The 15,760-nt window shown below is 22.7% G+C and overlaps 4 protein-coding genes across 5 annotated transcripts in view; 3 read left to right on the forward strand and 1 right to left on the reverse strand.

The window, feature by feature from the left end:
* The first annotated feature begins 525 nt into the window (after positions 1 to 525).
* On the forward strand, positions 526 to 3,637 carry LOC122715597 (CDP-diacylglycerol--glycerol-3-phosphate 3-phosphatidyltransferase, mitochondrial). The gene is made up of 8 exons (XM_043937894.1): positions 526 to 638; positions 1,071 to 1,266; positions 1,335 to 1,457; positions 1,526 to 1,803; positions 1,893 to 2,161; positions 2,242 to 2,478; positions 2,565 to 2,774; positions 2,844 to 3,637. Exons 1-8 carry the CDS (start codon positions 607 to 609, stop codon positions 3,044 to 3,046), a joined length of 1,548 nt encoding a protein of 515 aa, XP_043793829.1. The 5' UTR covers positions 526 to 606; the 3' UTR covers positions 3,047 to 3,637.
* Positions 3,346 to 6,721, reverse strand: LOC122715596 (eukaryotic translation initiation factor 3 subunit B). The gene is made up of 11 exons (XM_043937893.1): positions 6,586 to 6,721; positions 6,169 to 6,364; positions 5,765 to 6,077; positions 5,324 to 5,680; positions 5,093 to 5,235; positions 4,887 to 5,022; positions 4,620 to 4,815; positions 4,339 to 4,519; positions 4,018 to 4,258; positions 3,844 to 3,952; positions 3,346 to 3,768 (listed from the first exon to the last, which is right to left on the reverse strand). Exons 1-11 carry the CDS (start codon positions 6,719 to 6,721, stop codon positions 3,668 to 3,670), a joined length of 2,109 nt encoding a protein of 702 aa, XP_043793828.1. The 3' UTR covers positions 3,346 to 3,667.
* Positions 6,722 to 7,997: 1,276 nt separating this feature from the next.
* Positions 7,998 to 9,920, forward strand: LOC122715548 (glutamyl-tRNA(Gln) amidotransferase subunit A, mitochondrial). The gene is made up of 3 exons (XM_043937818.1): positions 7,998 to 8,023; positions 8,250 to 8,820; positions 8,874 to 9,920. Exons 1-3 carry the CDS (start codon positions 8,021 to 8,023, stop codon positions 9,902 to 9,904), a joined length of 1,605 nt encoding a protein of 534 aa, XP_043793753.1. The 5' UTR covers positions 7,998 to 8,020; the 3' UTR covers positions 9,905 to 9,920.
* A 1,779-nt stretch (positions 9,921 to 11,699) lies between these two features.
* LOC122715523 (kazrin) overlaps positions 11,700 to 15,760 on the forward strand; it is a 172,568-nt gene continuing 168,507 nt past the window's right edge. For both annotated transcript variants that reach the window (XM_043937784.1, XM_043937788.1), the window contains exon 1: positions 11,700 to 12,060. The gene's annotated coding sequence lies outside the window, so the exon portion shown is untranslated. The remainder of the gene's footprint in view (positions 12,061 to 15,760) is intronic.

The following is a 15,760-nucleotide window of genomic DNA, read 5'->3' on the forward strand; positions in this document are numbered from 1 at the left end:
GAGATATATATGTATGTAATATGAGAAATATTTGCATAAGAATTTACAATCTAGTGATTGAAAATATATAAATCATTATTAAATAAGTTGCATGATATAGATAATATTAAAAATAGAATTTTTAATTTTATTTGAATTAAAATTTATATAAATTAAATATATTAATAATTTATTATAAGTTCTATAAAAATACTTTAATTAACATAACAATTATAATTATAAAAATATTTTATATTTTTAAAAATATATAAAATGAAATTTAGAAAAATGAATTATTTAACAAATTTAATACTTTATTAAAATTCAAATTATTAGAAAATATTGACATAATATAAATCTTTTATGTTTATATTGTAAAGAGATTTTATTAAATCTTATTATGAATATTTAATATATTAATGGAATTAATTGATATGAACATATATTATAATTTATCATAATAATGTTTGTATTTAAATCTAAATTAAAAGAAAAACGTGCAAATATTTTTATACATATAATTCGATAAAAGTCCAGAAGATTGCGCATGTTGCAATTTCTAGTTAAGAGGGAAGAATTATTTGCAATTTGAAGTTTATTAATGATTTATTATTTAAGAATTTACTCATGCATAATTTAATTCCTAAAACTATAAAGTGGTGAGTAGAATTGAAAAGATTCAAGCAATATGGATGTCTTATTAAATTTCATTCTTTTTAAAGCAAACTAAAAATGATAGCTTAACCTATATAAGTTAATTTGACATAAGAATTAACACATGTTATGACATATCTTATAGACTTGACAAGTTTTTATTTGATAATAAAAAAAATTCTAAAAGAAAATTATTTTGACAAAATTTAATAACAATTATTTTATAACACGTTAATTATATTATTTTCTGTACGTTAATTTTTATGAAAATTTTATCAGATCAATTGATTGATTTTATGAATGAAATTAATGCATTTTTAATGATTTTATTATGTTATGTAATATTTCATTTGCTATATTTTTATATTTTGTGTTGTAAATTTTATGATTATTATTAATAGCTCTTAATAAAAGTTAATATTTTTAATGAATTTTAGGTTTCATACAAAGAAACTATTAATATCAAATCAAATAGAGTTAAAGTTTTCTTGTTCATCTATAATAAAAAATATTACCTCAATTACTATGACATCTGAAGAAAAAGATTTAGAATTTGAAACAATACACTCTGAATTGCATACATTAACATGGTTACATAAAAATACACCTTGTTTTGCCTTAAGAGGATCGGAGGTAAATATATAAATGTATTTAATTTAAAAGGAATTCATAAAATATATGATAAAAATTATTTATTTCAGATCAAAATAATTCATGAACCAAATGTATTTTATTCTGTTCTTGTACAAAAATGTAAAAATGCAAGAAAAAGAATAACATTTGCATCATTATATTTAGGCACAGGAAAATTAGAATCTAATTTAGTAAGTTTATTTCAAAATCTAAAAATAACTAAAGATTTAATATGATAAATAATTTTTTTTATATATAGGTAAATGCTATTAATGAAGCTTTAATTTCAAGCAATGGTAATGTTGAAGTTAAAATTTTATTAGATTTTATGAGAGGATCCAGAGGTAAATTAAATTCTCGTAAAATGTTGAAACCATTACTTAATGGAAAATATAGTCATAGTTGTCAGATTTTTTTATATCATACTCCTAAACTTCGTGGATTCTTAAAAATGATTATTCCAGATCGCTTTAATGAATTAATAGGATTACAGCATATGAAATTGTATATGATAGATAATGATATAATAATTAGTGGGTAATAATTTAATTATTTAAAATTATTTTAAATTTAATTATTAAATAAAAAAATTATAATATTTAAATAATAATAATTTTATTTTTTAGTGCTAATCTTAGCAATGATTATTTTACAAATAGACAAGATCGTTATTTTCTAATTGAGAATTGTAAAGAACTTTGTGATTTTTATGACGAGTTAGTTCAAAAAGTAGGAGAATTTAGTTTTGTGCTTCAATCAGATGGAAGTACAATATTAAATTCTATGAAAATTGATCCTCTTAAAGATCCTATCACATTTATAGAAGAAGCAGCATATAGTATAAGAATTTTGTTTCAGAAGCAATTTGAAGAATCTTCTGATCTTGAAAAAATAGGTATATATATTTAATTATGTGTATATTTATAAAAAAACAAATTCAAATTAAAATATAATTAAAATAAATTGTTTTCATAGAAAAAAATTTAGATATAGATACTTGGGTTTTTCCTTTAATACAAATGGGCCAATTAAATATTTATCATGATAGTCAAATAACATTGAAACTTCTACAGACAGCTCCACCAGGCTCAACTCTCAAATTAGCAACTGGTTATTTCAATTTAACTTCAGAATATAGTGAAGCATTACTTAAATATTGCCAAGCAACATGTCATCTTTTAACAGCACATCCATCTACTAATGGTTTCTTCTGTAAGTTTATATTTTAAAAATAAATAAATGAAAATTATTTAATTTTTTAATTAATATAGTTAATATAATATGTTACATTCATACAGCTGCAAAGGGTATTGCTGGTTGTATCCCAGCAGCATACACGAAATTAGAAGAATCATTTGTTAAAAATTGCAATAAATTAGGACAACAAAATAGAATAACTTTATGGGAATTTATTAGACCAGGGTGGACTTATCATGCTAAAGGACTTTGGTATTTCTTACCAAATCAAGAAAAACCCTGTCTTACTCTTATTGGATCTCCTAATTTTGGTAAAATCTAAAATTTCAAGACAAATTAATTTCAAAATAAAAATGACAAAAAAAAAATATTGATTTTAGGTTATAGATCAGTTAACAAAGATTTAGAAACTCAAATTGCTATTTTAACTAAAAATAAAAATTTACAACATGAACTACAAAAAGAGCATGAACGCTTATTTTCGTGTGCGACACGTGTAACGAATAAAACATTTTTTGAACAAGAAAGAATTCCTCCGACTTGGGTATGTGCTATTGTTGCTCTATTTCGATACTATTTTTAATTTTATATTTATCTATTCTTTAGTATTATATTCATGAAATGATTATTGTAATCTAAGTCATAAAACCTATATATGAATATTTATTCATGCTAATTATTTTCCAATTTCTTTATGAAATAAAAATTATAAAAAAGAATAACGATTTAGATTATTAATTTACAATTTGTTCATTTACCATTTACAGCACATTTAAAATTAGTAAAAAGATATAAATAAAAAAATCTTAATTTTTTCTATTTATAAATATATAAAACTAAATAGATTATGCCATATGGGTTTGATAAATAAAGTACATTGTATATATTTATACTGATAATAATTATTTGTTGAATGACATACTATCCTGTATGGAACGTGATAAAACTTTATGGTATTATGTTTACGACGTTTCATACGCAACGTCGGAAAAGTGGAAGCAATTCCAATTGAGATGCAGAAATAGTATAAGAGAAACTGTTCATAACCACTTAAAATAGTCATTTTAGTTCACTATGGAGAGTCACAATTTTATGTGACTCTGGAAGATAATTACTTCTGATATCACTTTTCACAAATGACTGTATTGGTTTTGCACTAGAGATTTCCAAAAATGGCAGAGATAAAACCTTCTTCCACAAAGTTTTATTTCTCGTCGATGATAAATGTTTCTTCCTTGACGAAAAATTCTATTACTTCTTCTTCTACATTTTTGGAATCAGAATCTAATTCGTCTGTATCAATACCTGAAAAAGAATCAAACGATGTAAAAAAAAAGTAAAATACTTTTAAATTTTAGAAAAAATATTTATTCTACAAACCATTACGTAATTCTAAACGTCTCTTCTTTTGATTATTCCATTCTTGTATGCGTTTTGAACGATATTCTTCGAATGCTTTCATCGCTGCACAGCGTTTCTCAATTAATTCCTAAAAAATAATTTTATAGTAAATGCACAATTTATAATAAATATATATTAATATGATATAATTACCTTTGAAGCACGAGTTAATCGCATACGATCTTTACTTTCGAATTGCGCAGAATACTTCTTCAAATTTTTCTTAATTTCTTTAATTTGTTCTGGTGTCAATAATGTTGGTGGTCTTGGTCTCCATAAGAGCTGATTAAATTGATTAAGATTAACTCTTTTTAATATACGTCCTTGGAACGTCCATATCCAATATCCATTATCCACACTAGTTTTCCAACTGGAAACAGCTGTTACCACGTATCTATAAAGAAATACATACTTAAAATACATACAATATCATAATTAAAGACTTTAAACATAAATATTAAAATAAATATTTACCGTCCAGTAGGATCCCATTCTACATCTGAAGTTTGATAATGATCAGTTGAATTCATGATAGTAAAATCATTAGTATCAATGAATTCTAAAGCTCCTGCCATGGTTGTTAATCCAGCAAGAACAATAAATTGACCAGATGGCGACCAAAATAAATGATTGCAAGCCTTTTTTTCCAATTTTTCTATTAAATAGAATAAATATTTATATATATAATACTATAATAAAATATTGATAAATATTGATTGATTCAAGAAATAATTATTATTATAAAAAAAACTTACTCAGAAGAGCTGGTTGATGACCATATCGTACTTCGTAAAAACTAACATTAACACTTGGAATTTCTCCATGAATAATAGCAAATTTGCTTCCCACAGGTTCCCAAGCAAATGCATGAATTGGTTCTTTTATTTCTACACTATCGACAGGTATTTGTTTTTCTCTCATATGAAAAATTTCAAAATTATATGACATACCCTGTAGATAAATATATAAATTTTCATCAAATTGTACATCTTAATATATAATTTTAATATTTTTATAAATACCGTGTATTTCTGTTCTGTCTTTTCTTTGCGTTTGGCGAAACGATCGACCTTTACACAAAGATAATCCCCTGATTTTTGCCAATAAATTTTACAATCAGCCACATTAAACAAATTTTTGTTGCGAATTTCATTACGACTAGAAATATATATTTAGTTATTTATATAATTTATGAAATATGAATTATAGTAATATTAACAATTATTACTTTGGAATTTCAAGAAGAGTAACTCTTGCTGGAACATCTTTATCTTCTGGTACCCAGTAAGCAAGAACATTATCTGTAGGAGACCAACTAAAATCTCTGATACCAGGAATTTTTATACTTTTCTTATCTAATAATCCAAATGACTGTAATATTTATGAAATTCATCAAAAACAACATATTCAATAACATTTATCAAATAATTAAATCATAATATTAAGAAAAAATACATACAGGTGTTTCATAAACACTCAAAATATCTTCTCCCATACGAGCAAGATATTTATCATCATGTGACCAGCGGAAAATAGGCCATACTGAAGAACCATCTGCGAAAAATGCACGTTTTTCTTGACCAGTAAGAATGTCCCAAATTACAAGACGTTTCTGTTCAGAACCAAGATCAGTTCTTGGAGTATATGTTACTAAATAACGCTCGCCAGGAGAAAAATCAATACATTCAACACCTTTTTGGCTGAATCTAGCTTGTTGCAAAAATTGAGGGCCACCCCATAATGCAACACCCAGTTTATGGAATGTTGCTAAATATGTTCCTAATGGAGACCATTTAACATATGTCTCTGTCCAGCGCTATGTGAAAAATATGTAAATTTTATATTAATAAATTATTGATTAAAATTGATATATGTATATTAAATAAAATATATAACTTACAGAACGTTCTTCAAGTAATGTTGGTTCAGGAGCAGAATTTTGCCAGACTTGAACAGTAACAGAAGGACCATTACCACAAAGCACACAAAATTGATCATAAGCATCTGGTTCTAAAAGATAATAATGAAGATCAGCTGCTGCTTTAAATTCTTGTGGTTTTGGAGGTTCCCATTCATCTGGAATTTCTTCAAATTTCTTGAAATCAGTGAATAAATTTACTTTAAATGTATGTTGCTTGTCAATTTTATAATTATTTACAGATTGCGCAGCTGCTAAGGCATTGAGAGGATTGTTATATTCTAGAAATATGTATCTGAAATGAAATAAATTACATATTAATTACATATTTATAAATTAAATTTTTGAAATATAAGAATATCATCATGGATCATTAGTATATGTACCCTTTCGTAAAACCATTTTCATTTTTGGGATAATATTGATTTACTATTGTTCCAAACTTTCCCAACACTTTGCTAATAACAGATTGAAGTTTTTCCAATCTTTCTGGTTCAACCTGGGGAACTCCATCAATGACAATTACTGATTCTACTCCATCTGTCTCCGAGGGTTTTTGTTTCAAGATATCTCCAAGTAATTCTGAAAAAATATATAAATAGAAGTATATAAGTATTATATTAAAATGTTAAAAAAATTTATATTTAATATAAATTATAAAACAATATTTAATGAAAAATACAAAACACTCATGGTTTTTTAGGTTAGGTATGCATGCCACATTTGCGATTATACGTAGCCATGCTTTCAGACATCATAGCATAGCTTTAATTGTTTTGTCATTGAAGAAAAATTTTATTTACCTTCGTCAGTAATATCGTCAACAAATCCTTCAGGATCACTAAAATTTGGTTCTTCATCTTCGTTAAATGTATCATCATTATTTTTAATATTATCCTCATTTTGAGGTGTTTTATCTGCTAACATTTTCTTCGCCATCTTGGAAACCTCTGAACTTATAGAGAATCAAATGAAAATGGCAGCATGTTGCCTTTCTGCATTGAATGCAACTTTTGAAAAGTGGAAGTCAAACATATACCCATTTCTTAATAAATGAAATTAACCAATTTTTTTTCTGTTTTCATATCTATTGTATTCATTATAAATAATAATTTTATAAAAATTTTATAAAAATATATATATTTTATAAAAATTTTTGCACATATAAAAAAAAATTAATTAGATTAACATGTGATGATTAATTATATAATTTAATAATAAAATATCTATTAAATTATTAAATATTTGGAAAATGGAATATATTAAAAATATCATTATAGAAGATTCATAAATTTAAATACCATAATTTGTTTGTTTTATCATGTGATAAAAACTTTTTTTCATGAACTATAATTTTATATATAATTATATAGTTTACATATAGTTTTAATAATTTAATAAAATATATTATTTAATTAAGATATAATTTTTCTTTAAATTTTTTTTACATTTCTAAAATAAAATTAAACACAGTTAATTTTTAAATTAAAATTTTTTAGTTTTGAAAATTAAATCAAATAATTTTAAATGAAAATTATAAACAACTAATAATAAGTAATTGTACAATTGAAATATTAAAATTCACTATTAATCATTTAATAATAAATAAATAGATTTAATCTTCATATGATAATTGAAAAATTCAAATATTAACTTCTAAATTTTTAAACTAAATATATATCGAGACCGAATGAAAAATTACATTTTTTACATAATTTGAGATTGATTTTATTGAAGTGTTCTTTTTCATATATTAATTATAAATGACTTTAAATAATTTTATTGTTAATTATCAATAATTAAAATAGATATATAAAATATTTATAAAGTAATTTATAAATAACTTAAAGTAATCTTTAATTGTAATATTTTTGGATACATAAATAATATTTTTATAATAAAACGAGAATATAAAGAAATAAGATCATTAAATTAGTATTTCTGTATAATGATTGTAAATCAGAATATTTATAAAAATATATAAATATTGCTATATATTATATATATTAATATTTCAAGTATAATATAATTGTACATAAATTTTTAAAAATTAATAATTCATTCATCAATTCGTATCTTAATGATTAATACTTTTTTTTGTTATTAAAAAAAATGTTATAATTATTATTATTATATAATTATTAAATGATTTTTATAAAAAATATAATAAAATAATGAAGTATGTAATAATAATATAATATATAATAATGAATTAATTTGTGCTATAAATTATTTATTATGGTAATTATGTATAAAATATTTTTTAATCAGTTTATGATATAATTTTAATTAATATTATTTTTAATATAATCATGATATATTTTTATAACAATTTAAAATTCAACTCAATTTTATTAATTTTTTAAGAATTAAAATTATATTTGTATAGTAATATATTTTTAAATACCGGTACCTTTTACCGGTAAAATAAAATAAGGTTATATCATATAAGTTATTTCATGTATAGGTTATATTACGAATATTATTTTTGTTATTATTAATAAAAAAAAAAATGAATAAATTATTGACTACATCAATTAAAGAAGTAAGTCAAAAAATAAGTATTGGTGATGTATGTCCGTCTGACATTACAAAAGCCTCTGTTAAAGTTACATCGATCATTAAACCTTTAAATGCTTACATTACTGTTACTGATGAAATAGCGAAGAAACATGCTAAAAGTTCAGATTTACGACAAAAAAATCATAACTTATTAGGAAGACTTGATGGAATTCCTATTGCAATTAAAGATAATTATTGTACAAAGGAACATTTAACAACTTGTGCATCAAAGATGTTATCAAAGTTTATTCCTCCATATAATGCTACTGTATATCAGCGTTTAAAAGATGCTGGAGCAGTATTAATTGGTAAAACTAATCTTGATGAATTTGCTATGGGTTCTGGAACCATTGATTCATATTATGGACCAACTAAAAACTTATGGAATTCAGATGTGTTAACAAAATTTTATTCCTGTGATAAACATATAGAATATATAAAACAAAATACAGATACAAATTTATGGCATATAGCAGGTATATGTTATAAAATTCCTTTTTTCAAATTTTTTATAATAATCCAATTTTAGGTGGTAGTAGTGGTGGTTCTGCAGTGGCTGTTATAAGTGGAAGTTGTTATGGAGCAATTGGTTCTGATACTGGAGGTTCAACAAGAAATCCAGCATCTTATTGTGGTTTAATTGGATTAAAACCTACTTATGGTTTGGTATCACGTTATGGACTTATTCCTCTTGTAAATTCAATGGATGTACCTGGTATTCTTACAAGAAATGTTGATGATTCTGTATTAATATTGAATACTATAGCTGGTCCAGATAAATTTGATTCTACTTGTTTACAAAAAGAATATATACCATTTGAAATAGCAGATACAATAAATATTAGCAATCTTAGAATTGGAATACCAAAAGAATATAAAGAGAAAAATTTAAGTCCTGAAATACAAAAATGTTGGGATGAAGTTTCTCAATATTTGAGAGAAGGTGGTGCATCACTTTTTACAGTATCATTGCCATATACCAATTATTCTATAATGTGTTATACAGTTTTAAATCGTTGTGACATTGCTAGCAATCTTGCTTGTTATGATGGTATAGAATATGGTTACAGATCAAATGAATGGAATTCTGTGTATGATATGTATAAAAAAACGAGATCTGAAGGTTTTGGTAAAATAGTTAAAGAACGTATTTTGGTTGGAAATTATTTCTTATTGGAAGAAAATTATGAAGAGTATTATGTTAAAGCAATGAAAATAAGAAGATTAATTTCAGAAGACTTCAATGCAGTATGGAATAATAATATTGATCTTTTACTTACGCCTACCACTTTGACAGAAGCTCCTAGATATAATGATTTTACTTCAATGGATAATCAGACACAGTGTTCAATTCAAGATTATTGTACACAACCTGCTAATATGGCAGGTATACCAGCTGTTAATATACCAATTAAACTTTCTAAAAATAATTTACCTTTATCCTTACAACTTATGGCATCTCCTTTCAATGAGAAAATACTTCTTACAGTAGCAAAATGGATTGAACAAAGAGTACAGTTTCCAAAACTCGAATTAAAGGATATTTATTTGTTAGAATAAAATATTTTTATACAAATATTTTGATTCTTTTTATTTTTCCATATCTTCTTTTTATTATTTAATTCTTAATTCTCCTTTTTATTTGATTAATAATTATTAATTATTAATTTGGAAATTAATATACAATATGCTTTACATATATATATTTATTAAAAATATATGTATTAAAAATGCTTGATATTTTATAGTTCAACTTCAAATAATATAAATATAATATAAATATAATATATATAAATTATATAAATATAATATAAATATAAATATAATTAATGAAATTTAAATAAGTATAATTATTCTTTAAAAAATGATTATGACCATGTAAGATATAAATTATACTTTATGAGATATCAGTTGTATTTGAAATTCCATTCGTTGGATAATCAAATCGCATTTGTTTACTATGTTAAAGGATTCTTCTGTTATTGCAATGCGCGCTTTATAAATAAATGTCAAGCGATATATATACATGATTGTAAATTGTTTGGAATATGAAAATGATAAAATTCCAATGTAAAGTAGATAACATCATGATCGAAAGATGGAAAAATGAATATCTAAGTTTTTTATAAATACAATTTATATTTATAAATACAAATATTTAATTAAATTTAATATTACATTATATTTTATTTTATGTTATTACAATGATATATAGAAATTTTCCATATTTAATTTAATAATTTAGAAAATATTATTTAGAAAAAAAGTTTATTTTTTACTTTTTATTATAGAAATATTATTGATTTATTAATTATATTTATATATTATTAATTATTAAATAATATTATATTTTATTAAGTTTATTGATTATATGGTTAATAATATTTTTTTATTTCGAAGATATTGTATTTGAATAGTAAATATTTTGAATATTCTGAATATTTTGATATTTTGATTATTCTTAAGAGATTTGTACAGAGAAATTTAATAAATCAAATGTTATATATATTGAAACTTCTACAATTCTTAAATCTACAGTCAATTTTCATTTATATAGAAATTTTAGGTAAGTCGTAATTAAAATTCTGTCGGTAATATTTTATAAAATTTAGAAAACAAATTTTATAGAATATTACAAAAATTTACATATATATATGTATATATACGTAAATGTAACTATTTAAACATATTTTATATGTTCAAATATAAAAAAACAAAATTGTGTACTTTAATGTTGCTCAACTGATAAAATAGCATCAAAATAATAAAATTGATTTTTACAACTACGTTTTTTATTTATTTTATTATAATTTATTATAATTTATAAATACATATTATAGCATATACATATAAAATAATAAAATAAATAACAAAATAATAGAAACATATATGTTTGTATTAGCTTTAAAAAATATTTTCTATAAATATTCAAATAAATTTTTAAACAATTTATTAACATATACATAAATTATTTAATACACATTCGCAAAATAGAGATTCGAATTTCAATTAATCGATATTGCTTCATACGAATTAAATCAATCGTGACGCTATCCACGAATGATATGTGTCATTGTACGAAGCAACCCCAAACAAAGACAATGAACAAAAGTTGCATTAAAGAAATTGTTTCTGTTATGTAATGTTTGACATGTCAAAAATTATTTCAAAATTAAAGCAATGAAAAATAAGAAAGCAGATATTCGAAATCACATTTATAATATAAGGGTGGTCTTTAGAAAAATAGGGTTGGGCACAGGGTGTAAAGGGCGCATGCGTTAACCCGGCCGAGGGCTGTCGTGTCGCTCTCTGTCGACGATTCCGCCAGTCGTCGTGACGACCTCGAACCGTCAGTGTCGCGAATCGTGGTTTTTGTTGAATCGGTTTATCTTGTTCGTTCTCGTTCTCCTTTGGTTCTGCTTGTTTAATTCTTGTTTTTTTTTTTGGTTATTCGGCCGAATATGCCGAATATGGAACAATGTTGAAGTGGCGCGGTTTAAATCGTAGTCGGATTCGCGCCGAGATCGGTAGTGTCGTAATTTGAATGTAAAGTAGTATCGGCTGTGTCGTTAGTGTCGAAGATCGAGATCTCGAATTCTTGCGATTCTCTGGAATAGTGTAGGCGCGTTTCTGTTGCGCAGAATACGGACGATTGGGAATTTAAACAGGTGTGTGCGGAAATAAGGGTATTCCAATTAAACGTGTCAGATATGAAGGTAAATATTTTATAATTATAGCAATAAATTAATTTATATTAATATATAAAAATTGTTTAATGATATAAAAGGAATTATGTAAACTGAAAATTATATGTAATTACGTGCATTGTTTATGATTTGAAATATATGCCCTAATTTTTTATATTTATAAAAAATTTAATAAATTTTTTAAATATAAATTTCAAATATATCATAATTATTATACAATATGTAATATATAATAAATAGTTTTTTAAATTTTATGATAATTTAATATATAATTCTTAGATATTATAGCAATAAATTTTTCATATATTGCACGATAGTAAATGACAATATCATTATATGAATAATAAAATAATAAAATAAAATAAAAAATTAAAAAGTCAAATTTTCATATAAAAACATCTATTAATATGTTTATATTTATAATTGTTTTTATTCGATTAATTTAATACAATGATTCAGTAATTTAATATCGTACAAATCGCATTTCGCTTCAGTTTTTTTTCAAATTTACTGAATAATCTATGAATAATAAATAATTTTACAAGTTTATATTTTAATTTTTCGAATTTATTTTACAGAATAAATGATTTTATTGGAATATTTCTGATATGAGAAACAGAGATTAGAATGAGCAAATAGAATTGTTAATGAATGAAATAAATAATGATTATTAGTATAAAAAATATATTTAATGATATTAATTAAAATATTTGCATAATTCTTTTGACTTTTTACACAGATGAATACAAATAGTTTTCGTATAGAATTTTATTTCATAAATTTCAAAAATTTTTATAAATGCATTATACAATTTAAAAATTATTAATATATATACATTACATATATTAATATATTATTATTAATTTTAATAATATATATTATTGTTAAATTAATTTTTCTTGTTAAATTATTCTTGTTAAATTAATTTTTCGAATTAATTTAAATTTTAAGAATTTTCCATAGATATTATTTAATTTAATAATATTGTAAAGAATAAATTAAAATTTTTTATTAAGTTAAGTTAAAATTAATGGTATTAAAAAAAATTAATTATAGAATATTTAATCATAAAAAAATTAATTTAATTTCTATCTTTTATATATTTTAAAAAAATAAATTATTTCCGTTTTTTTTAAATTTATATATTTAAATCATTAGCTAAGTTATTTTATCATAATTAAATTAAATAATAATTATCAAGTTTTGATATTAATAATTTAATTTAATAATTTATTTATTAAGAAATTAATATAAACAAAATAAATTTCGTTTTTTGACAATCATTTTATATTATATATAATATATTAAGATCTTTGCTTTCAATATATTATATTATTTAACAATTTGAATTGTTATAATTTAAATTTGTTTTTATTGAAGTAAAAACATTTTTAATATTTTAGGAAAAATTACATAAAATTGAAACTAATCATATTCTTTTCAAATTTAAAAGAATATAATTTGATTAAAGATAACTTGAAAAGATAACAAAATTTTTGAGTTCGTATAACACATAATTTTCTTTTATTGCTTTTTAAGAAAAATTTAAATTAATAACGAATATTTTTAATACGTTTGAATGACCGATGTAAATTTATTCAAATACATAAAAATTTTTAAATTTATTTAATGTAACATTCCTCCTTCATCTTTGAGAAAAATTTAAACACTATATAACGATTTAATCGTTTAATTTATATCCTTCTTAAAAAACTTAAAAAATATAAACTTTTTCAGAAATAGATATAAAATTTTTTAGAAATATATATTTGAGTTTGAAAATGACTCGAATAAAATCATTTAAATATATATATATAAAATCTCTGAATTATCACAATATAATAACTTTTTTTTTTATCTTTAAAAAAAGTTTAAATATTAATGAACTTTTTTTTCAAACTTAAAAAACTTGTTTGATGATACAAATTGTTTTCAAAAAACGATCCCAAACGATTGAATTAAGTATTTGAGTTAACATAATCTTTTTTTCTCTCTTTTTTTCGTAGCTAATCTAATTCAAGAGTTTAATGTGACGAAAAGTAACGGAAAGAAACACAAACATGCATCATTGAATCATTAAGAAGATCATGTATTTTTCTTTATTTTCCTTCATAGAAGTAATAGTATAATTCACATAATTCATTCGTGATATATTGACACGATTAAAATAATAAAAAAAAAAAAAAAAAAAATGGAGAAGAAAAACAGAGGTCATTGAATTTTTGAGAAAATTGGGTATCTCTGATACATTTTCGAAATAGCAATTTGCACTGCAGCCTTATTGCCATTCATGTATTCCTGACTCTCACCCTCCATAATGGAGTTCTGTCGATATTAGATGAACAGAGGCTCGGAAAATTTTGCTTTTCCACTCCCTTTCTCTTTCTTTCTCTCTTTCTCTTTCTATTTGCGCGACATGAAGCGTGTGCTCATTCGTTCTATTTTGAGGATATTGATCGGCTTTCATGCCATATGAGAATATAAGGTTTCGAGGGAAAGTTACATCGTTGCTTTACGCTCGACCTTAATATCTTTAACCATGATCACTATAAACTTTCCCAAGAATCTGCGTCCTCATCTCTCAATTGCTCTCGTACAACACCGTATACACGATCAAAGTTCTTTCTATTCTAAATCAGTGACAGTTTTCCTTCGATGAGAGAAATTTGATGATAATGATGTTTTTTCAGGAGGATGTTAGATATTGTTTGATGATTTTTATTACGCGCACTCGAGAAGAAAGGAATACATGAAGATTAAGATTTTAAAAGATTTTTAATAACTTTGAATCGTTACAATTCGATTATCATTTTTACATCCTCTTTTTTTTTTTGTCTGTCGCCTGTCTCTGCATCTATCAATTTTGATAAAATTTTAAGCACGTATATGATTGACATATATTTACAAAATTGTATTGTTTAACTTCTCTTTATAGATTCTCTTCATAGATAAAAAAATTGTAAAAAGCGATCTTTATTATTTTCTTCACGATTCTGATCAATTGCAATTTTTTCAAAAATTTTTTTACACGTTATTTGATAAATTAATGCTTTTTAATTTTTTAAAGAAACGTCAATTTTGTTGTCATTAAGATGAAAATAATGATTTTAAAAAGTGTAAAAAATCTTTTTTTCAATATTGTTTTTGGTTCTCGTGATGATTACTCAGATTTAATGAATTACATATTAATAATTTGAAAAGAAAACTTCTCAAGAGTATGAAAATTGAACAAGAAAATTTACGAAACTTTACGAAAATTTACGAAACTTTGTTTATGAATTCATTTTAATTAAACATAAAAAGTGTACAGAAATGCATAATTCTAATTATAAGTATAATTTATTACAATTTACCAATTTTAAAGTTTTAATTAATATTTACAGCATATATTTTTTTAAAAAAAACGATAGAATTTTTTTAATTACTTTTTATCTAGGATTCAAAGACATATTTTTATTATCCAATTATACAATAATTAATAATTAATAATATTATTGAATACATAAGTTTTAAGCTATCTGTAAGAAAAGATTCGATAAATATTTATTGAAACTTTACAGACTAATTATAATTATAATAATAAAAATTAACGAAACATTCTCTCAAATTTTCGAATAATTTTTATAAGAAGTTTAGATTATTAATCGTTGTTGTAACAAGAAAAATCGATAATTATGGGAAAGGGATTAATCAACTCGCAATCGTTTCG

The sequence above is a fragment of the Apis laboriosa genome, unplaced genomic scaffold (assembly GCF_014066325.1).
Source record: "Apis laboriosa isolate Shangri-la unplaced genomic scaffold, ASM1406632v1 scaffold38_cov145, whole genome shotgun sequence".
Taxonomy (NCBI): Eukaryota; Metazoa; Arthropoda; class Insecta; order Hymenoptera; family Apidae; genus Apis; species Apis laboriosa.